At 36.0% G+C, this 27,735-nt stretch overlaps 1 protein-coding gene across 1 annotated transcript; it reads left to right on the top strand.

Moving 5' to 3' along the window:
- Positions 1-29: 29 nt before the first annotated feature.
- On the top strand, positions 30-27,735 carry LOC117329358 (sister chromatid cohesion protein PDS5 homolog B-like). Its single transcript, XM_033887281.1, has 29 exons — positions 30-156; positions 1,443-1,557; positions 3,874-4,071; positions 4,297-4,383; positions 5,019-5,116; positions 5,476-5,602; positions 6,020-6,100; positions 6,465-6,605; positions 6,883-6,998; positions 7,846-8,086; positions 9,762-9,913; positions 10,221-10,334; positions 10,673-10,705; positions 11,419-11,513; positions 11,839-11,978; positions 12,483-12,698; positions 13,474-13,564; positions 13,763-13,832; positions 14,263-14,386; positions 14,754-15,239; positions 15,689-16,008; positions 16,257-16,389; positions 21,084-21,206; positions 21,407-21,463; positions 21,853-21,998; positions 22,588-23,193; positions 24,379-24,504; positions 25,174-25,306; positions 25,512-27,735. The coding sequence occupies exons 2-29, from the start codon at positions 1,456-1,458 to the stop codon at positions 25,542-25,544; spliced, it is 4,389 nt and encodes a 1,462-aa protein (XP_033743172.1). The 5' UTR covers positions 30-156; positions 1,443-1,455; the 3' UTR covers positions 25,545-27,735.

Genomic DNA, 27,735 nt, shown 5'->3' with positions numbered 1-27,735 from the left:
TTTCTATAATTTCTTGACCAATCAAATGCAAGCTTACTAACGTGTATTTGAGCTGCTCAATGGTGGATGGTTTGGCGCCGTTTCATATCCTTTGCGCTGAAGGATTTGCATTTTTCTGTGGTTAAGGACGTCTAAAAAGTATAATATAATTTACATGTAGGTATTTGATTCTTCAAGTTGACGATAACATAGGTAGATTGTGTTTATTGTTGTTTGATGTTGTATTGCTCTGCCTTGTAAAATCATAACAGACCCGCTGTTTTGACAAAGCTGCAGACCAAAACAAAATGGCCGCTGAAAAACAATGATTCCGTAGGAAAGAAAAGACGCTATTTTGTGCTAAGTAACTATAATTCAAGGCTTTGTCGTTGCGTCATTTATTTAGTGTAATATCAAGTCGATAATTTGGGTCCGTTTTTTCAAAGATTACATTTCTTATTTAATAAAAAAAACGTAAACTTTGTCATCGATCATAACACTTTGATCAAATACAGGCGAGTGCCTAATATTACTCTCAATCTGTGGCACAAACATGCTACGCTTCTATTTCGTTACTGTCAACTTTAAATGAAATTTAATTTGTTTCATTTTATTAGTATTTCTTACAATTTTTATTCACGGTATTAGTACACTACGCCAGAAAATGGTTCGAACTTGGACCTGCCCAACTCATTATTTATGTTTCCTTTAGGAACTAGTTTTGAAATAAGCAAAATATGTGGATATATTTACAGTTCGTTTACATTTCATATGTTTTCTTGTTTAAAACGGTTAAAAGATGAATTGCATTTTCCTATGAACTGATATAAATAAATATTGTATGCACTGCTATTTGGACAATTCTAAAAGTAACACCAAAGTTTAGTATGTACACCAAACATACTCCCACTTTGTGTCATTTATGAGTTTCCTTAATCTCTACTAAATATTGTGATTTTGTTCCATATGTACTTCTTATATTGGTCTGGTATTGATTAGCAATAGGGACTGATGCATAGTCAAAACATTTTAACAGACATATCTGGTGTACATGTTGGCCTGTCCCATAACTTATGCCTCAGAAATTTGATATATCACTCTTTTAATCCTGAATCAGTTTCAAAATTAAGTTCTTTTACCATAACATTTTTGTTTGATATATATTGGAAAACAAATTTAATTGATTTTATTGTTGAAGTTTGTTTGAAATGAAACGTCAAAGCCCAGAAATTGTCACTGGCATTATAAAACCAAATCTTACTCTTACTTTACTTGTAATTGCTTAAACTACCACTACATCTTGTTCCGTTCCTTTCTTTAAATCTGTTGTACATAAGTGTTGTATGACAGAGATTGAATTTTAATCTACCTGTATCTTGAAAAAATGTGTTAAACAACATAAGCACTGAGCTTCAGTTTATTTTATAGAACTATACTGAAGTGCTGTATAATTTGCTTTGCAGGTAAAATGCCAAGATGAGTGTGGTAGCAAAAGGAAGTAGCAAGATAGTGTATCCTGCAGGGTGCAAGGAGCTTTCTGATGAATTGGGAAAAGATGAGTTGGTTCGAAGGCTTAAGGTAGATATACATATTGAAATGGTAAAATTTTGCCTGCTGCCTGTGCAAAATCTCATGTTATCTTGTTTAAGGTCCAGGTCAGACACATTCTATTTGATTTCCTGGAATATAAAAAAACACCACAAAAAGGACTTGTTAGCCCACCATCATCAGATGGTGGGCTATTCAAATCGCCCTGCGTCCGTGGTCCGTCGTCCATCCGTCCCTCCGTCCGTAAACAATTCTTGTTATCGCTATTTCTCGGAAAGTACTGAAGGGATCTTTCTCAAATTTCATATGTAGGTTCCCCTTGGTGCCTAGTTATGCATATTGCGTTTTGAGACCAATCGGAAAACAACATGGCCGACAGGCAGCCATCTTGGATTTTGACAATTGAAGTTTGTTATCGCTATTTCTGAGCAAGTACTGGAGGGATCTTTCTCAAATTGAATATGAAGGTTCCCCATGGTGCCTAGTTATGCATATTGCGTTTTGAGACCAATCGGATAACAACATGGCCGACAGGCAGCCATCTTGGATTTTGACAATTGAAGTTTGTTATCGCTATTTTTGAGAAAGTACTGAAGGGATGTTTCTCAAATTTCATATGCAGGTTCCCCTTGGTGCCTAGTTATGCATATTGCGATTTGAGACCAATCGGAAAACAACATGGCCGACAGGCAGCCATCTTGGATTTTGACAATTGAAGTTTGTTATCACTATTTCTGAGAAAGTACTGAATGGATCTTTCTGAAATATTACATGTAGGTTTCCCTTGGTGCCTAGTTATGCATATTGCGTTTTGAGACCAATCCGAAAACAACATGGCCGACAGGCAGCCATCTTGGATTTTGACTATTGAAGTTTGTTATCGCTATTTCTGAGAATGTACTGAATGGATCTTTCTGAAATATTATATGTAGGTTTCCCTTGGTGCCTAGTTATGCATATTGCGTTTTGAGACCAATCTGAAAACAACATGGCCAACAGGCAGCCATCTTGGATTTTGACAATTGAAGTTTGTTATCACTATTTCTGAGAAAGTGTTGAAGGGATCTTTCTCAAATTTCATATGTAAGTTTCCCTTGGTGCCTAGTTATGCATATTGTGTTTTGAGACCAATCAGAAAACAACATGGCTGACAGGCAGCCATCTTGGATTTTGACAATTGAAGTTTGTTATCACTATTTCTGAGAAAGTACTGAATGGATTCTTTCTAAAATTTCATAGGTAGGTTTCCCTTGGTGCCTAGTTATGCATATTGCGTTTTGAGACCAATCAGAAAACAACATGGCCGACAGGCAGCCACCTTAGATTTTGACAATTGAAGTTTGTTATCACTATTTGAGAAAGTACTGAATGGATCTTTTTCAAATTTCATATGTGAGTTTCCCTTGGTGCCTAGTTATGCATATTGCGTTTTGAGACCAATCTGAAAACAACATGGCCAACAGGCAGCCATCTTGGATTTTGACAATTGAAGTTTGTTATCACTATTTGAGAAAGTACTGAATGGATCTTTTTCAAATTTCATATGTGAGTTTCCCTTGGTGCCTAGTTATGCATATTGCGTTTTGAGACCAATCTGAAAACAACATGGCCAACAGGCAGCCATCTTGGATTTTGACAATTGAAGTTTGTTATCACTATTTCTCAAAGTACTGAATGGATCTTTCTCAAATTTCATATGTAAGTTTCCCTTGGTGCCTAGTTATGCATATTGCATTTTGAGACCAATCTGAAAATAACATGGCCGACAGGCAGCCATCTTGGATTTTGACAATTGAAGTTTGTTATCGCTATTTCTGAGAAAGTACTGAATGGATCTTTCTCAAATTTCATATGGAGGTTCCCCTTGGTGCCTTGTTATGCTTATTGCATTTTGAGATCATTTGGAAAACAATATGGCCGACAGACCGCCATATTGGATTTTGACAATTGAAGTTTGTTATCTCTATTTCTCAAAGTACTGAATGGATCTTTCTCAAATTTCATAAGTAGGTTCCCCTTGGTCCCTTGTATTGCATTTTTGGACCAGTCTGTCCTGAAAACAACCTGGCAAACAAACAGCCATTATCGTTAAATCTCAAATTTCTTATATAGCTGGGATTCCCTTGTTTGAAAAGTACTGGAGGGATGTCTCAATTTGCACAGATTAGTAAAATGAAGGGAAAAGTAGAGAAAAGATCAATCTGACATGGAACCTATGAAGATCATTCAATGGTGGGCGCCAAGATCCCTCTAGGATCTCTTGTTAATTGAACTATATAACACTATTAACAGTTACACAATATCTGTTGATTGTATTAGTTGTAAATCTGTGTTCTGTATGTACAGCTGCTGGCCCGGGCATTCCAGGACATGGGTCAGGATGACAACATTGAAGAGTATTCTGGATTGGCAATAAGTCTAGCAACAGACTTCTACATGGATCATCAGAGCAAGGATGTGCGACTTCTAGTTGCTTGTTGCATTGCAGATGTCTTCAGGATATTTGCTCCAGAGGCTCCTTTTAGGGATTCCTCACTACTTAAGGTATTTTAAGCTGTAATATATTTTATCCTTAGGCCAACACAAAAAACTGGTTACTCTGCTTTATTTACCTTTTTGAACAATAAGAAATCACATTACCATAAATCAATGCAACACTATAAATCAAGACTCGACAATTTTTGAATGAAAAATGGTAACTTACAAAATCAGTAAACTATTACTCGTTGTGGAAAACATCCGTTTACTATGTTTTGATGTTATTTTCAGGAGATTTTCATGTTTTTCATTAAACAACTGAGAGGATTAGAAGATCCTGATTCCCCAACATTTAAGAGATACTTCTATCTACTGGAGGTAATTGTTGAACAAAAAAGTAACAGTTTTACGTTATCTAAAACTTTTATATAATTTATACACTTCAATTGTTCCATCATTTCCGTGACTTAAACCTTTTGGTTGGCATTTCAGATAATGCGCAATGACCATTATCTGACATAAAGGGGAAAAGCTTGCAAATACTTGTGATTTCAATTAGTTGCATTAAAACAATATAATTTGAAATTTGAGGGAAACAATAAATGTTAATCACAGGTACTTGCCTCGTCTGTCAAAGTACACCTATATGATATATAATCAGGGTTAGAAATTTCATTGGCCTAGTGAAACGTTCCGATTTTTGAGAAAATTGTGATTATCTGCAAACTGCTTAAGAGATGTCGATGGGAATGGTCTCAGTTGACACAGGTAATTTCTCTTAAATTTTGTGTGATTCAATGTGTTCTTTTATTATCATCTCTATCAGGGGCCAAGTTTAAATAATCAGAAAGATAGATTTATCAGACCACAAAGGTACTATAAGCTTACAAGGACAAAGTTGTAATCTTGGCATGATTGTAGTTAAGTACACTGGAAATAAGATGTAAACAATTGCATAGTTATGGAACTGGCTGTCATGGTTAACTTTTATTTGTTGCTGTTTTATCTTCCAGAACTTAGCGTGGGTCAAGTCCTTCAATATTTGTATTGAATTGGATGACAACCAAGAGATATTTTGTAACCTCTTCCAGTTGATGTTTTCAATTATGAAGTAAGTTAATAATGTTGAAATCCGTTTTCATTTTTAACACTGAATTATATTAAATCAAATTCATGGCGAGTAGATTATGTCTGGGTCTTTTTGGTGACAAGTTGCCCGATTATCAAGTGCGAAATTTCTTGTAATTCCTACCTTTTCCCTAGAGTAATTTGCGATACTGCTGTTAAAATCAGTTTGATTAGACTGCTGTTTCACTTCTAAATCCAAACTTCCCAAAGGATGCTGAATGTTTTGTTAGGGTTATTTTTTTCTGGTTTATTATTAAACCATGTTTACCACATGGAATATGGTTTATGATTTTAAAGTGCATTTCTGTATTGCAACTAAAGTGAGTTGATTGTCTGTTACAGTGAGAAGCATTCCAGCAAAGTGAGGAACTTTGTGCTTGACATGATGACACCTCTGATTACAGAGGCTGATGCTGTGTCTCAGGAACTACTGGACATCATCCTCCTCAATATCATAGAGCCATATAAGGTATGTTTATCTTACTGGAAATCCGTTCCTGTCCTATGGGGTTGATGATGACCTGGGTCAGGTTTTGACTAAAATTAATTTCATAAAACATTAAGACTGTCATTTTTCACTTATAAATGTAAAGTCAATTTAAGATGACAACCATAGGTGTTATGTCCTCTATATCTAATATCTTTAACTTGTATTCAAATGAATATGAAAATTGTGGTTGCTACAAAAAAAAATTTACTTTCCCATATTGTGTGTTTGTGTACAGGGAATCTAGTAGACCTTTGAGAGTAGGTTTTTGACTCTCTTGTCTTGGGCCCTTCAAATTTTTGAGAAATAGTGATTGAACTTCTGATATTACTAAAAATCTTGGGTTAACTGGATGCCCTGAACTGGTATATATCGATATCTTGTTTCAATCTTTTTCAGACCCAAAATCGTGTTGCATACAATATGGCACGTGATTTGCTGATCAGGACCAGTAATGCCATTGAGCCATACATACAGGCAGTAAGTATTTGTAGAGAATGCACAATAATTATGACTTAGAGGGATCTCACATCTAGAAAATAAGGGTGAAGAATTTAAAGGTAATTTTTCCTTTCTCAGGAAACCTGAGATCAGGTACATCTTGTACTGTTGTGGCTGTGTTCTGGGGTAAGACATTTTACCTCAATGGCTCTTGATGACATGCAATAAGTCTTCCTATATATTGTTCAATTGTTGAAGTAACCACCAGCTACTAGTACAAGGATATTCTTGATGATCATGACTTGATGGAATAATAAACATTATCCTAACAAACAAACAAGAATACAATTATGCGTTTACTACAAAGTTGTTCTGAAGAATAAAAAAAAAATGCTATTTTCAGTTCTTCAACAATGCCCTGATGCTAGGGAAGATGTCTGAGAGCGAGGTGTCTGATAGACTCTATGACCTCATCTATGAGCTGAATCACATCTCCCCCAGTGTGTTGCTTGCTGTTCTACCACAGCTGGAATTCAAACTCAAGGTATAATCACTTTGCCTTCTCTGCAATAAATTCAGTGACATTAAACTGAATGTATAAAAACCTTAGTATTATCAATGAGGACGTAGTTAATCGCATTAAAACTTGTAATTTAAGATATATGTCTGTTAACTATTACCAACACCTTTATTTCATGCAGGGAAATATTTTAAACAAGAAAGTATGGCAGTACAGTGTGATACCATTTCACTTCTAGTTCATATAATGTTGGGCTAGTAAAATCGTACTGTGATGAAATTTAATCGTGTTTACTTTTCAGAGTAATGAGGAATCAGAAAGAAAAGCAGTTACGAAATTACTTGCCAAAATGTTTTCTGATCAAGGATCAAATCTTGCTGAACAAAATCGACCACTTTGGAATTGTTTTCTTGGGAGGTATGTTTAGTTGCAAAGAAATTAAGACTCCAGATAATTTCAGGAATTTTATTCCAACTATGTACTTTGAAAATATTGTAAACCTTTGACTTCAGCTTTGGTGAAATATTATTCTTAAGTAGATAGAACCAGAATGAATCTGTCACTACATATTTTAATCAAGGTCAAGGCCTACTTCGTATAATTAAGGTCTGATCAAAGAAGTCATATAGCTATAGACTCATAACTTATAGACCAATAGATCAATAAAGATATGTAGTTTGGATAACCTTAGTAGTTAGTTTCGATGATTAAAGACTCGCACAATTAAAGACTCTCACAACTAAATAATTTACTACATGTTATTACTAGTGACCACTGACCCCATCCTTTTTTCTATCAGATAAATGTTTAATGGCATATAAGAACTCACAGGTACTTGAAAGACAGTAAGCCTGACATTTGCAGTGCAATAGGGAACCCACAGCTAGGGAATTCCCGCCTTTTTACACCTGGAATCCTATGTCATTCTATTTTCAGGAGGAGTGTATTTTTGATTTTCCAAATCTCAAGACCCTACTCTTTTTTCTTGTATAAAGAAAGTACCCATTTCATATGTTAATTACTCAGGAAAACAGCTACAAAGCTAAGAAAGACATTTTCGTCAGGGACTTGGTTCAGGTGAAACACCAGCTGATTGGCTGATTGAGTCCTTACCAAAAAGCAGGCACTTGCATCATACAGTAAACTTAGTTGGAATTTAAAAAAAAGGGGGTTACATAAATGGAAATCGCTTGATTTATGATATTTTTACACAATAGGTACATACTGGTAAATATTCAAATTGTTGCATGTTTACTGTAAACAGGTTTAATGACATCAGCATACATGTGCGCCAGACATGTGTGGCATATGCTCAACACTTTCTACTGAACCACCAGGAGACTTACAAAGATATTGTGGAGCAACTCAAGATTCGGCAGCATGACCCTGAGGAGACCGTGAGGATGGAGGTGGTCAACACCATACTGGGGTTAGCCAAGAAGGACTTCAACAGTATCACTGATGAACTGATAGGATTCATCAGGGAGCGCACACTGGACAAGAAGGTAACATCATAATATTGCAATTTTGTGCACTGAAATTATTGAAGATATTAACAAAGGCATATTTCTTTCTGGTTTTGTTCTGACAATCTTGCCTGTTTATAATGTTGAAATTAAGTCTTGAGAGAAAACAATCAAGAGTAATATTAACTCATCTCTTTAATATAACTTACCTTCAAACATCTTGAACTTTTAATTTGGTTGCACATATGGGTTGATTGGGCAGAAAAGTCTGTAGATAATCCTTTGGTAATGATAGATACTATGGATGAAGACAAAAGTTCCATGATGGCCCTTGTGTCAATTTTGCCAAGCTGGCAAAAATATACCTGCCAACTTTTCAAATTTACTTGGGATTTGCCATGATTTCAGACTCCTTGCACACCCTGTCTCCCGATTATATTCATTAAATATAGGGTAATCTCCCGATTTTGCGAGCTCTCTCTTGATAATGCCATATGGAGCCCCTATTTGTCCCGTTAATTAGTTTCACTTTAGCTTATGACAGATAATGCTTGCCGGCTAACAATAGGCATATGTGTAGGGCGTGGGTCAGTTAATGACCAGCTCACTAACCATAGCAAAATTTGGCACTTTCAATGACTGCAAGTGACACACTACCCCAATAAATAAACAGTTGATTTAAATTAAATATGCTTCATTTTGTGTGGTTATGGTCTTGCAGCATTCAATGTGAGGCCGATCATGGTTGGTTAAACCCATTTACATGTTGAGAGAGAAAGTGAAAACAACACCAAAAAGCAGTGTTATCAACTGAGCGTTTGACATGATAGATAACGTATTGAAATGTTCCTATTATATATTGTATACATTGAAGATGCAGGTCTGGCCATCTGTAAATATGTGCTTCACGCCATTTCAATCATCATATACTTGTGTAATAGTACTCTGTTTTAATAATTACGTGTGGCATATTTTGGCCGAAATTAACTCCCAACTTTTTTGAGAGACAAAAGCATGATCTCAAATATAAACTTTCATAAGCCTTAGACTGTCATATTTAAATTTAGAAAAATGGTGTTAATATCTTATAATGAAGTATCATTCAAGATACCTGGTCCACCTACTACTGAGTACAGACCCTTTTCAATTTGATGTTTTTAAAATGGAGAAAAAACAGTTAAAACTTGATAGAAATATAATGCTCCAGATATTTATCATTTAGACAAGTTATTTGATGTTAACAGATATAGATTCTTCTAGCTGTGGTATCATTGTGTTAATTTGCAATAATTGATTTTAAATCCAGTTTAAAACATACTTTTGATAACATAGATGTAAGAGTTAAAAGAGTTTTATGACAGCATATTCAGAACATAACAAAAAGTTATTTTATATATATTGCTTGTTTAATTGTTACTGAGTGACTGCTTCTTTCCTCGAACCTTTTTCCTCGAACCTTCCAATGTTGAGTTTAACAAATCATTAAACAAGCTTGAAATGAAACTTTTTTTAATTAAGGGAGCAAGATGATGAGGAAGGGAAGTAATTTTTCTATAACAAATCATCTCCCCTTAGATTAGGTTTACTTGCGTTGTGTTCAAAGTGGTGTGTTGCCCAGTTGAAAATGTCAATCGCAAACAATCTCCCCATGAGATTTCTAGAAAGTTAGCAAGCATGCAAAAATTAACTTAACAAGCAAACCTCCTTGTTCCAGTACCAAATCCGACGAGATTCCCTGCTTGGACTTGGTCAGCTGTATAAGAAGTACACATTCTCTGAGAGGGTGGACAAGGCCAACCAAGAAAAGGTGTGCTGGGTGAAAGACAAAGTGTTCCATGCCTATTACCAGAACAGCAACGAGGACAGGTATGTAAATGTTATAAGTCTTTTATAAGTGAAATAGGAGCTAATGATTATGATATCATGTCCATCCTCTTGTGAGGATGGTTACTTTTGATAGCTGAAGGTTTCTTGCTTTCTTCATGAAATGTAAATTGATGTGATAACTAGATGTTTTTTTTCAATATTTTAATTCTCACACCAGTATATAATTTTCAAAAGGATGTGCAAAAGAACTTGATCACACCAGTATAAATTCCACAGGGACAGAAGAGCTTGAATTGGCATTTCTATATTGAATAGAAAGAGTAGGACATGTCCATTTTGTTTGTAGATTGTTGGTGGAGAGAGTGTTTAATACATGTCTGGTGCCCTATAACTCTCCTGTTGATGAGAAGATGAGACGCCTCTTGTTGCTGTACTGTACTCTTGATGACCATGCTGTAAAGTAGGTTGAATTTGTAAGATTGAGAGACTATGGTGTCGTTAAAACTTTCCTAAGAAGGGACAGAATTGCAGAGACACCTAATTACATGCAAAGGATTGAGCAATCTGATATCATGCCCTACTGTATGCAGAGCTTTTGGTTCATATTTGGTAGTCAAGTTTTGTCAAAGGTGTGATGAAGTACTGTGCTGTGCTTACTTTATGGTACAAATTATTTAAATTTTCAATACAAATCTGTATCTATTGCATGTACAGTTAACTCATTATTTCCCTAAATGTGTTCAGTATTGTTTCGGATGAATTCATTTTAAAGTATTAAACCTATAATTTTCCTTGCAGGGCATTTAATGAGATGCTGAAACACAAGAATAAGTAAGTTTTCAGTTGACTTTAGGAGTTGACATGTATTGACAAAGATACTCAATAGTATTAAAAGAACTTTTGACAGTTATCTCTAATACCAGTATATATTAGCTCACCTGGTTCAAAGGACCAAGTTGAGCTTCAACATACTGTGATGTCTGTCAACATTCTAAAACAAAAAAACAAAAACCGACCTCTTCTCAATTACTAACGAAATTTAACCAAATTTGACTGGAAGCATTTGTAAGTGGTGGGGATTCAAAACGCTACATATCAAGGGGCTGATCTCCGTGGGGCTGATGGTAAGGGTCTTGTTATTTCAATGATTTGCTTTGAATTTTACCCAAGGATTTAATTATACGAATATGTTGTTTATATAAATGATTGCTTGAAAGACTGCTTGTTTTGTTACTATGAACTAGCATTTCATCTTACAACACGTTCTTGTTATAACGGGTAATAGTCCTTATTCAAACAAAATAATTTCATTGTAACAAGATAGAACAAAAATCCAAAGATAGAACAAAAATCCAAATGACACAGTGGCTTCCGTATACAGCCCTGAGTTAGCAAATAATTATGATGCAGATAAATGATAATTATGATAATTTAAAGTCTGGCTATATCAGAGCAACAGACTCTCAGAGCAGTTTCTCAAATTGTGGGGTCTTAGAGTTGCTGTTCCTTTTCATATTTTGAAATGTATATGATTTTGTTGTCAGTGTGAAGAACCTGGTGCATCAGCTGGTTGACTCTTTTGATCAACAAACACAAGGAAGTACTCCATCCTTCAACCCCAAAATAGCTGCACTTGCTCGTAAGTGTTCACTGAGATTGCTGATCATGCAGATTAATAAACCAACATGATGGTAAAGTCTTTTAAATATGTTGGATTTAGGCTGATGTGATCATGTCTGAAATGACAAATATAACAGATTTTGTGTTTTGTATAGTACACATTTATACATAACATGGCAAAATATAACAGATTTTGTGTTTTGTATAGTACACATTTATACATAACATGGCACAGAGAGTAGAAGAATGAATCGGATAGAATATTTGAATTGGATCATTGGAATACCAGTAGAATATAGATATTCAAAGTTCATTATTAATGGTTTGGCCTACCGTATTCTCAGGTTCTCTGCCGGAGTCATCTAAGTCGTCTGATCACCTGAAAAAGCTATGTCAAATGCTGAAGGAGGACAAGCGGATGAGACAATACTTGAAAGTGCTGGTTGGTGAAGAATGTACATGCAAGCGGGCTCAGGAACTTGTGGTATGGGGAAATTATCTTAAATTAGTATATAAAATTACGTTTTTTTAAGGAAAGCATCTTGATACACATTATTTTGAATCAAAATCAGATGAAGTTGTGAATAAGATTTGTTGAAAAAGGCAGTCATTGACAGCAGTGCCATTTATAAGATTTATTTTGATATGTCTAGAAAATCACCAGCTTTTATGTTCCTCCCTTCATAGAATGTTATACCTCAGAGTGATCATTTTAATATAGATACCTGACCTCTCTCCTTCCCAACTGTAGATTTTCAGCTGATAGTAGACCAGTAAAATGTATATACTACAAGCGGACTCGGATGAGGTGAACCCACAATGCATAGAAGTTCTTTATTTCTTGATTTAAATCACTGCTAATGGTGGTCCCTGTTCCACCTATATGGAGTCCTCTTCTTGGATAGATATTTTACTGGAATAGCCATAATATTTATGTATGTAGGAATTTGTATAATCAGTAATTCTTTGTTGCTACTGATGATTTTAGCGCGAGGTGCTGAAGAAACTAGGGAGCCCAGCCCCAGGCCTGCAGAACCAGTTCTATAACACAGTCAAACTGCTGTTGGAGAGGGTTGCCCCCGTCATGATTGATGCCAGTTCTATAAACATGTTGGTCAAACATGTTGATGAAACAGTGCGTGGACTTGGCATCATTACTGAAGGAATTGATGATGCAGCTGAAAAAGGAGTCCGGCTCATCATGGCAAGTTTTTTATGAATTTCAGAAAGATATATTCTACTTGATATTATACAAGACCTCTAATTAAAGATAAAAATTGGATTTTATTGCTTCTGAACTTAATATTTTATGTAAATGAAGAGGTTTTATTAGCTCACCAGTTACTAGTAACCGTGAGCTAATGCTGTACCCCGGCGTCGGCGGTATACAAGTATACACTTCACACCCTTCTAATATGGTTTATACATTTATTAGAGGTCTAGGAGTGATGTAATAGCAAAATCATGCAGAAAAAAATAGTGACTTTTTTGCATTTTACCATTTTGTGGACTTAACTTTTTTGGCACCAAAACTCACTTTAAAGTTTTGGGGGTACCAAAAATCACTTTAAAGTTTTGGGGGGGGGGTAAGTAAAAAAGTATGCACCTCACACCCTTCTAATTTGGTTTATACATTCATTAGAGGTCCAGGAGTGATGCTTTGGCGAAATCGTGCAGAAACATTTTTATTTTTTTATTTTTTTTGGCATTTTACCATTTAGCGGACTTAATTTTTTTGGCACCAGAACCCACTTTAAAGATTTTTGGGGTAAATTTTGGAAAGCTTGTAAGTCCACACCCTTCTTATTTGGTTTATACATCCATTAGAGGTCTAGGAGCAATATTATGTGACGTACAATTTCAAAATGACATGCTTATACATACATGCATAGTGTGATTGCTACCGCCGGTGAGCTTTCGCAATCATTGATTGCACTTGTGTAATTAGGATAATAAATATAGTTTTACTCATTTTCCAGGCATTATCCACTGTTTATCCATATTACTTCAAAGACGAGGAGACGTATCAAGAACTTCTTACCTTTCTTAAACATGAAGATGAAGCTGTCTGTAAGTTTCATACTAGACACCCTTTATGTGGTCCTGATGAAGTTTGATTTGTTTGCAAAAACTCACCTTCACAATAAAGAAATATTAACCAGTACAGAAAACTTTTCACTCAAAACTTTGTTCATGTCATTCACCTAATCAGAATATAGACAATAATTGCAAAAGTTCAATTCTTCATTTGTATATTTTCCATTACAGCCGATTTGACACTACAGATCTTCATCAACACTGGGAAAAAACTTCAGGCAGATCTGCCAGTTATATACTCGTAAGTATCACTAGTCAGTTTAAAGAAATATGTACAGATTGGTTGATATTCTGTTGTATAAATAACATCCTTGTTGAATTAGAATTCCTTAATGTAATCCCATAGCAATCTGTGGTGAAAAGCTGTTGCATTATATAGATACATTTTACATTGCCAAGCAGTCAAATGTGACAACTTTTGAAGCAGTTAATTGAGTTATTATAATTCTCCATTGTTGAAGGCCACAACCCACTCTCAAGGTCATGGCTGGAAAATAGATCTATATCAACGTTAGCAGGACACACTGTCTGTTTCGCAATATAAGTAATATATAAATACTAGCGAGACTTTCCTTATGTTTCTCGATGCAAGTAATAAGACTGGGACTAATTTTCCAGGATCTGTCTTAATGATGCACTCGTTAAAGTCTGTGCCTGATCTGCTTTTACAGGAGTCTGCTGCCCATCCTACAGAGTACAGCTAAGCTGGGCAATCCCAAACAGAGCAAGCATGCTCTTCGCTGTATCAATATTGTGTGTAAAAACAAGGAACTCATATTTGGACAGATATTTGAGGTAAATTTTGTGGTATTGATTTTTGTGTCACTTACATTCTGGTTTGTTCTCTTGTTACAAATCATTCCAATATTTAATAGATATTCTTTATATATTTGACTAACTGTTACACATCTATATTGGTTTGCTTATGTTTTTATCGTGCATCATTTTTTGCAGAATCATTAGTCTTAAAAAAGTATTTAAAAGCTAAAAAAATTGTTCACAAGTAAGCCCTCCTCAAACTTAGATATTTAACTTTTTTCATTAGGAGAAGGGACTTATTTCAGTTTAGATACAATATTTTTCTTAATTGAGGCAGTAATAGCAAGCTACTTTATTATATTAATGCAAATGTTAAAGGAATAAAGTTGTGTGTATTTTGCAGCACTTGAAGAAATCCTTGAACCCTGAGAGTGCAAACTACCTGACGTCTATTGTCGCTCTTGGTCACATCGCCCTTTACTGTCCAGAGGAATTCTCAGCTGAGATGAAGAATATTGTCTCAAAATTCATTGTTAAGGAACTGCTTATGCAGGATCAGACAGCAGGAGCAGATAGTATAGAGAGCTGGTACTCTGAACATCATGTCACTGAAGAAACCATGGCCAAGGTCCAAGCTATGAAGCTCTTGGTAAGGTGGTTACAGGGAATAAAGAGCAATGCAAACAACTCTGGGACATCAACTCTACGTCTCCTGTTCACTGTTATCAAACATGAGGGCGACTTGATGGAGCGAGGCAAAGTCAACAAGCCAGAGCTTGCTAGATTGAGACTACAGGCCGGATGTTGTATGCTAAAGTTAGCAGAGGACCGCTGTTACTCGGAGCTTATATCTCAGGAACAGTTCCGAACCCTGGCATTTCTCATGAATGTAAGTTGGTTTCGTTCTTAACCAAAAATCCCCAGTCCCCAAATTTGATGTGGGGGGACATGATTATTTCACTGCATTTCTAATTTGTAATGAGCAGACATACGTTCAAACTCTTGTTAGGGCTACTGAAGTAAAACAAATCTACCCAGCTCCAGTTGTATCAAACAGTGACCACCCATAGAGGTGATTTAATTCAAAGAGTACCATATGTAAGCTGCATTTTCTCTAGCAACTACCATGAATAGAATTTATTTCTGGAATCCTCTCTATATATATTTTACTGACATGGCCCTTAAATGTTTTACACTACATCACCCAAGACTTTGAATTGCCTTGGAACAGTGAAGACATGTCAAGAAGAACGATCAGGGAACTTATGTGAATTAACTAACCCTGTTGTAATTGGATCTGAATAAGTACTGAAATTTGCAATTTTTCTTTCATTATAGGATAGTTGTTATCACGTTCGTCTAAACTTTGCGATGAAACTTCACAAAGGATTGCTGAGTTTGAGGTTACCTTTGGAGTACATGAGCATATTCTGTCTGGCAGCCAATGACCCACTACGGGAACGACGGGCTCAAGTCAAGGTATTCTTTCAACAGAACGTCAGCAAGCGACGAGAGTACCTGAAACAGACTCCCGCTATAAAGGGGCGAATGTTTCACTTCATGCCAGATTATGTGATACCATATGTAATACATCTGCTTGCTCATGACCCGGATCTTCCTACGCATGATGATGTCACTGCTCTCAAGAATATCAAAGAGTAAGTGCTAGATTTTAAACGATAATGTAGGGAAAAAAATTAAGTTAGATGGAAAATAAAAGATTGAAAATAATTGATGGATATAGAAAAAATAAAAACCAAAACTTAAGTCTATATGGAGCAATACTTAATGTCTTGTCTTATATCATTCATAACTGTATTGAATTAAGTATTTCAAAACAAAATGATCCACTGCATAGTTTCAAGAGGTTCAAACAGATGTGATTATTTAATTTCTATACCTTAAGGTGCTTGTCATTTGTAATGGAGCCTTTGATAAACAAGAGTGAAGACTACAACTACAACTTCTTCAGACGAATGTTAGAAAATATTAAACAGACCAAAGATGCAGAAGATCCTGATGATGCTGACTTGAACAGGGTATGTATAACTTGGATAATAACTCAATGTTATGATAAAACCATAGATATATTTTGTGGATTTGAAGAAAATGCATCCTTCCAGAATAAACCACAAAATCTGGCCCAACTTTTCATGACCTAGTCAAAAATTATGATATGCAGGGCTCAAAGTGGCGCCTATTTTAGTGGCCATGGTGCCTTAGATTCACTATTGGCGACCAGTTATTGGTCTATAATCCAACTGCATGGCTACTAAAAAATATTGTGTAAATTTTTGATTGGTTAATCTTCCAGAGGTTGCAGTCCATGCTAAAATGACGTTCACAATCGAAAAAGTTACAGAGAGATGTTTCACTGATCTAAAGAATTAAAAAAAAAAAAAAAAATATTAAGATAATTAGGCCAGGCGACTAACTTTTCCAATTGGCCCCTAGATTTTATGACTTGGTAGCCAAATAGGCCACCTGGTAAAAATATCCACTTCGAGCCCTGATATGGAAACATATGGAACCTCAGAGACAGCAGAATCTGTATAGGAAATGGATAAGAATATACATAATTATGTTTGCCAGTATCATTGTGATACATACCCTCCTAACATAGTTCTATATCTATGTTATGCTGAACTATGTTTAAAAAAACAAATTGTATACTAGGTTGGTCGTGTTTTGAACATATGTTATTTTTAACGTAAGGATGCCTTTGGCACCTGTCGTTATAGTCATGGTGGGTAAATTTTGTTAGTCACACTTTTGTTTCTGGCAAACAACTTCTCTTTTCTGTAATACAAATGATATACATCCGCAGCCTAATATAGTTCCTATTTTGACAACAATTATTGACACGATTTAACTGATGGTTCTCGTGTTTACTGCAATTATTTAAAATGAAATATAAATGTTTGGTGTTCTGGACTATTTTAGATTATAAATATAAACATTTCCCTCACCAGTATTGGCAGTATATGCAATTTTGTTTGTGTAGGATTACGTAGTTCTGTCTCAATCCTGCCTTGAAAACGAAAGTAAAAAATTCAGTTTGATCGTCGTTGAAATTTACATGCATCCACAGAGAAACTATCCACATGTCTTAGACTCATATATTCATCCTGAGTTCATATGCAAGAACATTTCATATAAGCCTAAAACCAACCGTGGTTTCCGTAGTCAAATGTTTACAATTCTATAAATAGCTTTGTAGCCAATCATTCCGCGGGATAACTTCGGCTGTCACGTGATCATCACTTATCGGCCAAAATGGCGGTAATATCTAATGTAACTAAACCAGCGACCGTTCGCAGTTTCATATTTATTTGTATGTTGCTAGAATACGCAAGAATATCAACAGGAATTGAAGGCAAGTTGTAACAAACTACATTGCCGTTTTTCATGAGGATTTTTAGGTCATCTGACCCGAAGGGTCAGGATGACCTATAGCCATCATGCTTCGTCCGTCGTCGTCCGCCGTGCGCCGTGCGCCGTGCGTCGTCCGCCGTCCGCCGTCCGCCGTCCGTAAACTTTTCACATTTCAATCTTCTTCTCAAGTTCCACCAGTGGGATTAAGCTGAAACTTGCCTGAAATGATCCTGAGATGGTCCTGACCAAGTGTTGTTATTTTTCGGGTCAGTCCGAAATCCAAGATGGCCGCCATAGCCGCCATTTTGAAAACACATTTTAAACTTCTTCTCAAGTTCCACCAGTGCTGTTGGGCTGAAAATTGCCAGAAATGATCCTGAGATGATCCCGACCAAGTGTTGTTATTTTTCGGGTCAGTCCAAAATCCAAGATGGCCGCCATAGCCGCCATTTTGAAAACACATTTTAAACTTTTTCTCAAGTTCCACCAGTGCTGTTGGGCTGAAACTTGCCAGAAATGATCCTGAGATGATCCCGACCAAGTGTTGTTATTTTTCGGGTCAGTCCAAAATCCAAGATGGCCGCCATAGCCGCCATCTTGAAAAACACATTTTAAACTTCTTCTCAAGTTCCACCAGTGCTATTGAGCTGAAACTTGCCTGAAATGATCCTGACATGATCCCGACCAAGTGTTGTTATTTTTCGGGTCGGTCCGAAATCCAAGATGGCCGCCATAGCCGCCATCTTGAAAAACACATTTTAAACTTCTTCTAAAGTTCCACTGGTGCTATTGAGATGAAACTTGCCTGAATGATCCTGATATGATCCCGACCAAGTGTTGTTATTTTTCGGGTCGGTCCAAAATCCAAGATGGCCACCATAGCCGCCATCTTGAACAACACATTTTAAACTTCTTCTCAAGTTCCACCAGTGCTTTTGAGCTGAAACTTGCCTGAAATGATCCTGAGATGATCCCGACCAAGTGTTGTTATTTTTTGGGTCGGTCCAAAATCCAAGATGGCCGCCATAGCCGCCATCTTGAAAAACACATTTTAAACTTCTTTTCAGGTTCCACCAGTGCTATTGAGCTGAAACTGGCCTGAAATGATCCTGATATGATCCCGACCAAGTGTTGTTATTTTTTGGGTCCGTCCGAAATCCAAGATGGCCGCCATAGCCGCCATCTTGAAAAACTTATTTTAAACTTCTTCTCAAGTTCCACCAGGGCTGTTGGACTGAAACTTGCCAGAAATGATCCTGAGATGATCCCGACCAAGTGTTGTTATTTTTCGGGTCGGTCTGAAGTCCAAGATGGCCGCCATAGCCGCCATCTTGAAAAAACACATTTTAAACTTCTTCTCAAGTTCCAGCAGTGCTATTGAGCTGAAACTTGCCTGAAATGATCCTGATATGATCCCGACCAAGTGTTGTTATTTTTCGGGTCGGTCCAAAATCCAAGATGGCCGCCATAGCCGCCATCTTGTAAAAAACATTTTAAACTTCTTCTCAGGTTCCACCAGTGCTATTGAGCTGAAACTGGCCTGAAATGATCCTGAGATGATCACGACCAAGTGTTGTTATTTTTCGGGTCCGTCCGAAATCCAAGATGGCCGCCATAGCCGCCATCTTGAAAAACTTATTTTAAACTTCTTTCCAAGTTCCAGCAGTGCTATTGAGCTGAAACTTGCCTGAAATGATCCTGATATGATCCCGACCAAGTGTTGTTATTTTTCGGGTCGGTCCGAAATCCAAGATGGCCCCCATAGCCGCCATTTTGAAAACACATTTTAAACTTCTTCTCAAGTTCCACCAGTGCTGTTGGGCTGAAACTTGCCTGAAATGTTCCTGAGATGATCACGACCAAGTGTTGTTATTTTTTAGATTGGTCTGAAATGCAAGATGGCCGCCATATCCGCCATCTTAAAAAACACATTTTAAACTTCTTCTCCAGTTCCACTGGTGCCATTGAGCTTGAAATTGGTGAGGATGTTAAGGAAGGAGTGCCAACAAAGTGTTGCTATTTTTTCGGCCTTGTAAAAACTTTGGCATGGCAGCAATGGCGGCCATTTTGTAACATGATTGCGCAATCATGGTTTTCCTGAACAACACCTATTTCAAACTTCTTCTCAAATTCCACTGGTGGGATTCAGCTCTAACTTACCAGAAATGATCCTTAGATGGTCCAGACCAAGTGTTATTATTGATTGGGTCGGTCAGATATCCAAGATGGCCACCATGGCCAACAGTGCCACTATATACTTGCTACAGAGAATGCATACTACAATAATATAAGGGTTTTAATTTAGAGTCAGATGACCGTTAAGGCCCCTGGGCCTCTTGTATTAAATAAGATTATTATTTGTTTATTTGAAAAGAATCTAACGATTATGATCCGTGACTGATGTGCAGGCGTCTTGTTTGCATTTTCAATGTTACTAGGGGTCATAAAATAGATGTTTGCTCGGCCTAATTAACATCTTACAGTATAAATAAAAAAAACTGTGTACATCTTGGATTTTATCTCTGGTTGTACATGTAACTGTTAAAAGACCCATTTGTCCTTCAGTTGATTTTTTTTTTGGGAAAGATTACTAGCAGCTTTACTGATTCAGAAGTATATCAATAATCTTCCACAAGCATGAAAGAAATAGGGAAAGAACTATACTCAGCTATTAGAAAGTTGTCAGCAGAGAAATATGTTATACATGTTTTCTTGCATATATATAGAATGGGAATAACCAGATTAAGACATTTCATCTGATACAAATGTAGCTGTCTGACTATAAAATCAAATTTTAATTTTCTTAGTACATGACCTCAGACCCTGACGTTTCTCACGGCCTTTAGGTCTAAAAGTCTCAAGTGACTGCCTTTTGTCGTCTTTGTGCGTCATCCATCGTGTGTCTAAAAAGAAACAATTAACATTTTTGACTTCTCCAAAAACCCCTGAACCAATTTCAGTGAAGTTTTGCAGAAACCTTCCATGGCAAAAGGTCAACCAAAATTGTAAATTATATGGTCTCAACCCCCAGAGGACTGAGGGATAGGGCCAAAAGGGGTCAAAATGACTGAAATAAAAAAAAAAAAAAAAATCTTCTTAAGACCCAAATTAGGTAGAAAGAAATACTCTTCATAAATGTAAGGGTTGATTGCGGGGCCAAAAAAGGTAAGATAAACTGAAATTTCAAAGAACATCTCAAGGCCCATTTATAGTAGAATAAAGAAAACTAGAACCTCTGAGTACTATTTCTTTTAAGTGTGATTATTTTGAAGCTGAAGTTATTTATTTTTTGGAGTCTGTATGAACTCTATTGTCATTCCCTTGAACAAAGTTTATAACATGTTCCTGATTGCTGCAGAAACTGTACAGTGTATGTGATGTGGCCCTCGGAATACTCAACAGTAAGCCCTCGAACATAACGTTGAAGGATTCCTCTGTTGAACCTGTGTTACCTGCCAAGCTCTTCACTCGGCCAGATAAGGTGAGACACTCAGAATCATATATGATTATACATAACTATGAGAAAATGGTAGCTGCATGCCTTTGGACACAATTTGGCACCTTGATCAAAACCTGATTAAAGTTGAAGGTGAAACTAATCTTAAATAGTACTTCAATTGTTTTCTTTTCAAAATCAAGGTAGTATCCAACTGATCATTTTCATTTGTTCCTTAAATTCAGAGTTACAGCAACACAAAGAGCTATTTACCAAAAGAATTTGTGATTGATGGTCCAAAGGTAAGTGACAAAAAAAACAAAAATTTTTAGAATGTTAAATGAGTCTCCATTTTATATGGAATTTGTGAAGGAACTACAGCAGTTTTAAGCACATACCTTTGTTGATAAATATATTCTTGACCGTAACAGAAAGGTAATTGCAGGAGGATTTTGGAATTAAGAAATGCCCCTTTGTACCCCGCCTCCTCTTGGTATTCACTAATATCTATAATATTTGGAATCTTTTTCCTTTTAATTGATATGTACAGGAGTAGTTCGGTAGTCTTCAATGATAATTTTATGTTTAAACTGAAGGGTAAATAAGTTTAAATAGAAAAATCTTTGAAAATTCATATTTAAACTGGGTATGATCAGAATTTTAATGATTTATGGCTTGCATTGTGCTGCAGCGGAAAGCTCAGGTATCTGGTCCCAAGGGTCCTAGTGCCCAGGAGATCATCGTAGAGAGTCCTGGCCCTGTGGTCAACCGGCTGCCTGTTTGTCCCAGAGAACCTAAGAGAAAAAAGGCTTCCTCCACACAGGTTCAGACTATGAGGTCAGTCATTTTAACTGAAAATCTTCTGCAAAAACTGCTCGCTTAAAATGGGCACCTGTTTTTGGATATACTTTGTAATGAATAATTCACTTAAATTCTTTTGAAACTGTACTTGAAATGTTTATAAGATATTCTTGATGGTTTGAACATTTATATTGCTTCCTGGATCAAGTTTTTCTCGATACTGGATACTTAAAGTACTTATTTTAAATTTGTTTCATTTATGTTATGGTTCCATAAGAACTAGGAACATAACTGTTGTTCATTTCATGTAATACTATACTGTAAGCATGGTTATTTCTGTGGGGGTTTAATTTCGTGAATTGGATAGATAAATTATATACGTGGAAGTTATTTCCATGAATTTTGCCTATTGCACCTGTTCCATAAATACTTACACATCCCAAAATAACATGTGTAGGGGAAATGTTGAGCATTAATTTCCCCTCTCGCTTAAAAGTAATATCTTTGTTATGTTATTATCAACATGTAATGTTTAATAAGTGAATAAAATACTCTTAATCATCTTCAAGGCAATTGTTAATTTACCATAGTATAACATGTTTTAAACTCCTTGTGTTATCTTTAGTGACTCTGAGAATGATTCTGGAGGTGAAGAAGAAGTTATGTTTAAACCTGTTCCTGATGGACCAAAGAAAAGAGGACCAAAAAAGAAGGACAAAAATATCCAGGATGTGTATGTGAAGCCTAAAGGAAGGGGGCGAGGGGCAAAATCTTTGGACAGTCCTGCTAAGCGACCAGGCAGGAAGCCAAAGCATGTAGATGATTCGGGGGAGAGTGATAAAATCACGGACAGTTCTCCGGATGTGAAAGATTTCAGTTCTTCTCAGGACTCTGATCATTCTCCTAAGCCTAAGGCTTTGATGGAGAGCAAGAGAGGTAACACACAGCAATCAAAGACTAAGAAAAAGAAAGTTAGCCAAGAGTCTGCGTCTAGTTCACCGGCGTCCTCCCCAAGGAGAAGTAGTAGTGAATCTCCACGGCGGGGAAATGTAGATTCCAAATCTGTGAATAAATCCTCCATAGTGAATGGGACAAATAAAGGAGGTGCAAAACGGACTGCAAAATCTGATACAGAAAGCTCAGGGAATAGTAATAGAAAACGGAAAGCTGTCGATACCTCGACAGAGAGGCCTCCAGTGAAGAGAGGACGGCCACCATCAAATAAAGCAGGGTAAGAGTCAACTTTTACTGTTTAACTGTTGTGTTGTCAAATTTACAATTTATTTTATGAAATTCAATCACAAGAGCAACACAGTTCCTACAGCACCTCCAGTATTTAACAGTTAAATACATGACAAGACAGCCTAGCTTTTAAATTGTCACATATAACATTTAACCATTAATTGGCTGTACTGTTATGAGTATCCAAGTACTGAAACATGGGTTGGGTGTAGCAAGAATCCGGGTTCAAAAATGTTTACCTGGATCCCCTTTAAAAATAATCATCCTCCAGTCTTAATTGTCAAAAAAAAAGATAAATATTCTGTCATTTATTTTGTTTTCACTAACTTGAGATATACTTTATCAATCTCTCTGCAGCCTGTTCAAATGCAATATTGTTCAATAGAATTTTGAATTCTTATGACCAATTTCACGGTGGGGACCTCAGTTGATGTTAGCTGTCCCAACATATATATAACACAAGATTCTGTCATGCTTCTGCTGTGCATGTGCAGTAAATATTTAGCTTATCAAAGACAATGTTACTGCAGACTCTTGAAATATTTCAATGCATAGCAAGATTTACAATTAAATATGGCAATTTTATCCCTTCTCTGTTCAATATTGGTCAGAATTTGAAATTTTGGTAAGCAGAGCCAAAATCCTGTGCCATTGATCTGTTCTAAAACACTACATGAATTGCACTCGAAGTGATTTTGTGAAGATGCCTGATCGAAATACTTCCTACCTTGAATTGCTGATGATGTCAAAGCACAATACTTATTCAGTTGTCAATACGTATGTATGGTATTTCGGGGCCCAGCTGAATTAATCTTCTCTGTTCTCTCTTTCCTGCGGGCTGCTAGCTAGCAACATGTTATAGGTTTTTTCCTTAAGAGGTTTAAATCTGTCAAATTTACTTGCATATTTTCAGCTTTGTTGATCTGTATAAATCTTTATTTTGATTTTTTTGAATGAGATAACTTGATTGTCCATATCACCAATCAAGGATAATTTCTCAGCTGAGATCTTAAATTATATCCAAATTGTGCATGACACTTGTCTTCCAATCCGTTGGTGATGTAATCTTCCACAATAAAATGATCATGTGCTTATGCATTGACTGGATTGCTGGATGATTTCTAAATATAAATTTCAGAAAAGCGTTTAAAAGATGATTTCTCTTGAATTTCAGAAAAGCGTTAACCCGTGGCAAGTTAAAGGGAGGGTCAGATGCTGACTCTGATATGGTGTCACCCAGCCGAGCAACTAAACAGCTGAAAATGGATCAGTTTAGTTCAAAAGCAGTTCCTAAAAATGTGTAAGTGTTCTAATCTGACTTACTGGCCACTTCCTAATGAATGTTAGCGTAAGGTGGTTGTTACAGCAATCAGTCTTTAACTCTCAGTCAAAAACTTTTGTCCTCAATTCCAAACATTTCCTGTAACTGCTGTTACGGAAGAACTATACATTAGCTATCGAGATAGCTGCCATACCCATGTTGAATATTGATATTTGATGTTTCTACTATTTCTCAATAATGACTTGATGAATCAGGAACTTTACAGATATGTAGAGTATATATCTTACATATACATGGTGGATCACTGGATAGCTCAGTCAATAGAGAACAGACCAACGGACCTTGCATGAAGATTAGATGTGCGTGATTCAGTCTCTACTGGGACAGTTTGTGTTTCTCAGGAAACTAAGATCACAGACCGTACTGTGGTGTTTTGCCCTTGAGTAAGAAAATTTACCCCAAAATATAGCATATGCTGGAGCAGGGATCACTTTGGGCAGAGATTTGGGGATTTTTACCCATGTTTTTCAAAAAAATCTCATTAAAAATTCAAAATTGTACCTCTTTATACAGACAAATCTCATAGAAATTTTGCTAATCTCATAAAATCTCCCATAGGTTTTAAGAGCCAGCTGGAGACTACAATATGTACCTATTAAAATTTTAAATGCTATTTGTCAATTGTAGAAGAAGGGCAAAGATGATAGCAAATGGTACATCAGACGGTGATAGTCCAGAGACTGATGGCTCTAGTTCGCCCAGCAAGTTAGAGTCATTAAGTCAGATGATCCAGACAGTTGACACAGAGGAAGATAGTGGTGTAGGTATTCAGTTACTTTAAACTTAAACTTTATTTCGAAAATATGAAAACACTTCATTACAGAGAAAAAATATAATAAGAAACAAAAGGCAAAGAACAGAAAGTTATGTATTTGAGATCGAGATTCAAGATATATATCATCATCACTAACTTTCAAAATACTGTCAACAGTTAAAATGTAACAAAAGGTGTGTTAATTTTATAGATTAAACGAAGAGTTCGGGGCAAGAGGAAATGAGTTCCTTTAAGATGATATTAGATACTACACAGAAAATCAGAGGTGGGTGTCGGCACCATGTCCAGTGGCATCAACGGAATAGCAGCCACTCCTCAGGAGTTCATGGGACAGACCCTTACAAGTGGCGTGTTGAGTGCCAACAGATTTTTGGAGTGCGTGCCAACTGAGATTTTTGGAGGATATTTCTAGGCTTGGTACAGCTTTTGTTGTAGCTTGCATAACTGGAAGTGTCATAAACTCTTTAAATTATAAGGGCAGCTCTTTTATCCAACTTTCTCGACAGATGGTACAGCTTATTGAATACAGTTCTGGTGAGGAAGTGCTGTTAGGCTTGTTCAGTTCTATCTCAGGTTACAATGAAATGAGAAATGAAATAGACTGGTCTCTTCATGCTAACAGCTATACCATATACACAAGATAAATTTGATCATGTACTAGAAATTTTAAAGACAAGTTGTTTAGCCGCTGTTTGAAAATTATTTCTTCTGCTTATGAGAAGTGAAAATGAATTAGCACTATTGAGGATGGGAATGACTGTTAATTGATGAGCCCCCAGTACTAAAGATGTCTGATATGTATTGTGCTATGAGCATCACTCCTACACAAGCCTGTCTGAATCTCGCAGCCATCATTGATCTTAGACATGGCCACATGACAATGACTAACAGGTTTTTATATGACAATTAACATATTTTAGAAACAAGTTGAGTTGTGATGGTCCATTTTTCCTGTTTTCTTTTAGCAATCATGTACTTTTAAAGGGTGAAAAAGTTTGGGAATAGCATTAATCCACATTTTCATTGGTGGCTCCTTTGAACTCCAGTGTATTTGCTTGAATTCATTTTATTGCTCAGTCTGTTAAAAAGTGCAACCTGTCATCATAGGATAATGTAGTTTAAATAATAAAGACAAGAAATAAATATGCTCTTTGACGAAAAAATGCAATCATATGTATTATTTTGTTTGAAAAAGAAAGAAAAATCCTCGGTAAGAAAGGCATTTTGATGTATAAAATAGGATTCCAATGAACTACTTAAGCATTCAGATAAAGAAACTTGCATGGAGAATTTAATTTTATCCCAGCTAAGTGCTAATCAGGCTTAAACTTCTCCCTATTTTGTGCAAAGTACATTGGGCCAGATGATATAAAAGTATTGAAGTACTTAAATTTTGTACTTTATTCCAAAATTAAAATCACTGTTCTTCTGTAGTTTTGCAAAAAAAAACATCTCTTGCATGTAATATTTCCCCATGAATAATTGTTTAAAATCTGAAGGTGGAAGCAAATAAAATATCAAAAGGTGAAATTACAGATAATTCCTTGTCCCACTATAAAAAATCAGTCATTAGGATGGTCATCAGTCGGGGCCCAAGGGACCTTTTGAATATTATAAGCCAATCAATGTGTTGGTGTGTTTTTGTGCTATACATTGTACTTCATCATGATTAAATCGAGTTGGCAAATCAGTTGTGAAAGAGGTCCTTAAGTATTAGGGTCAATATTGCAAAACTTTTTCTTTTTTAATTTCCAAATAACTGCATCATAAAACAAACGGGTGGAAATCACAAATTTGTATCAAGGTAGATTGTGAGATGATACTTCAATTGTTGAACATTCCATTTAGCAATAATTATGTACAAGAATACTAGACCACCTTAAAATTAACAAAATATTCAAAAAAGCAGTTTTGCTTTTCAAGGTCTAGAAAATATTTACTGTTTTAAAATGTTGATAATTAGAAAAAACTAACAAAAACAATAGATGTGACTACTTTTTTGCATGGGAGGGGGATTAGTTTTCAGCTAAATATTATTTATTTGTTATGATGCAAGCAGGTTTGATATTGAGATGGCGATCATTATCACTTTTGATGTTTTATTTATCTGATTTGTCTTGATCATGTTTCATCTTGATTCAGTTGCATCTCATTTGTGTTTTAAGTTATATCATTTATTATGTTCACATTGTGAATTCCATGTCATCATATCCCTAATCATATATTCATCTTGGTCTTAAAGTGATTTGTTTCCACTGGAAAGACAAAATACGCTTAGACTGGTCATTGAGTGTCATGCAGAGTTGTGAGAGCAAAAGAATTAAATTAACCATTGTACAAAGTATTTCTGACATTAGATTCACCATCTTACAATCAATGAATATTGATAAATAAATGTTGAAATGTTCAGTTGA

This window comes from Pecten maximus, chromosome 6 (assembly GCF_902652985.1).
Source record: "Pecten maximus chromosome 6, xPecMax1.1, whole genome shotgun sequence".
Lineage (NCBI taxonomy): Eukaryota > Metazoa > Mollusca > Bivalvia > Pectinida > Pectinidae > Pecten > Pecten maximus.
This window is presented reverse-complemented; position numbering and strand designations above follow the sequence as displayed.

Excerpts from the sequence above, each read along its gene's own strand:
- LOC117329358 (XM_033887281.1), top strand. The coding sequence starts at position 1,456 with ATGAGTGTGGTAGCAAAAGGAAGTAGCAAGATAGTGTATCCTGCAGGG. Across the intron at positions 6,999-7,845 it reads TGGAATTGTTTTCTTGGGAG|GTTTAATGACATCAGCATAC; the intron begins GTATGTTTAGTT and ends TACTGTAAACAG. Across the intron at positions 11,979-12,482 it reads AGCGGGCTCAGGAACTTGTG|CGCGAGGTGCTGAAGAAACT; the intron begins GTATGGGGAAAT and ends TGATGATTTTAG.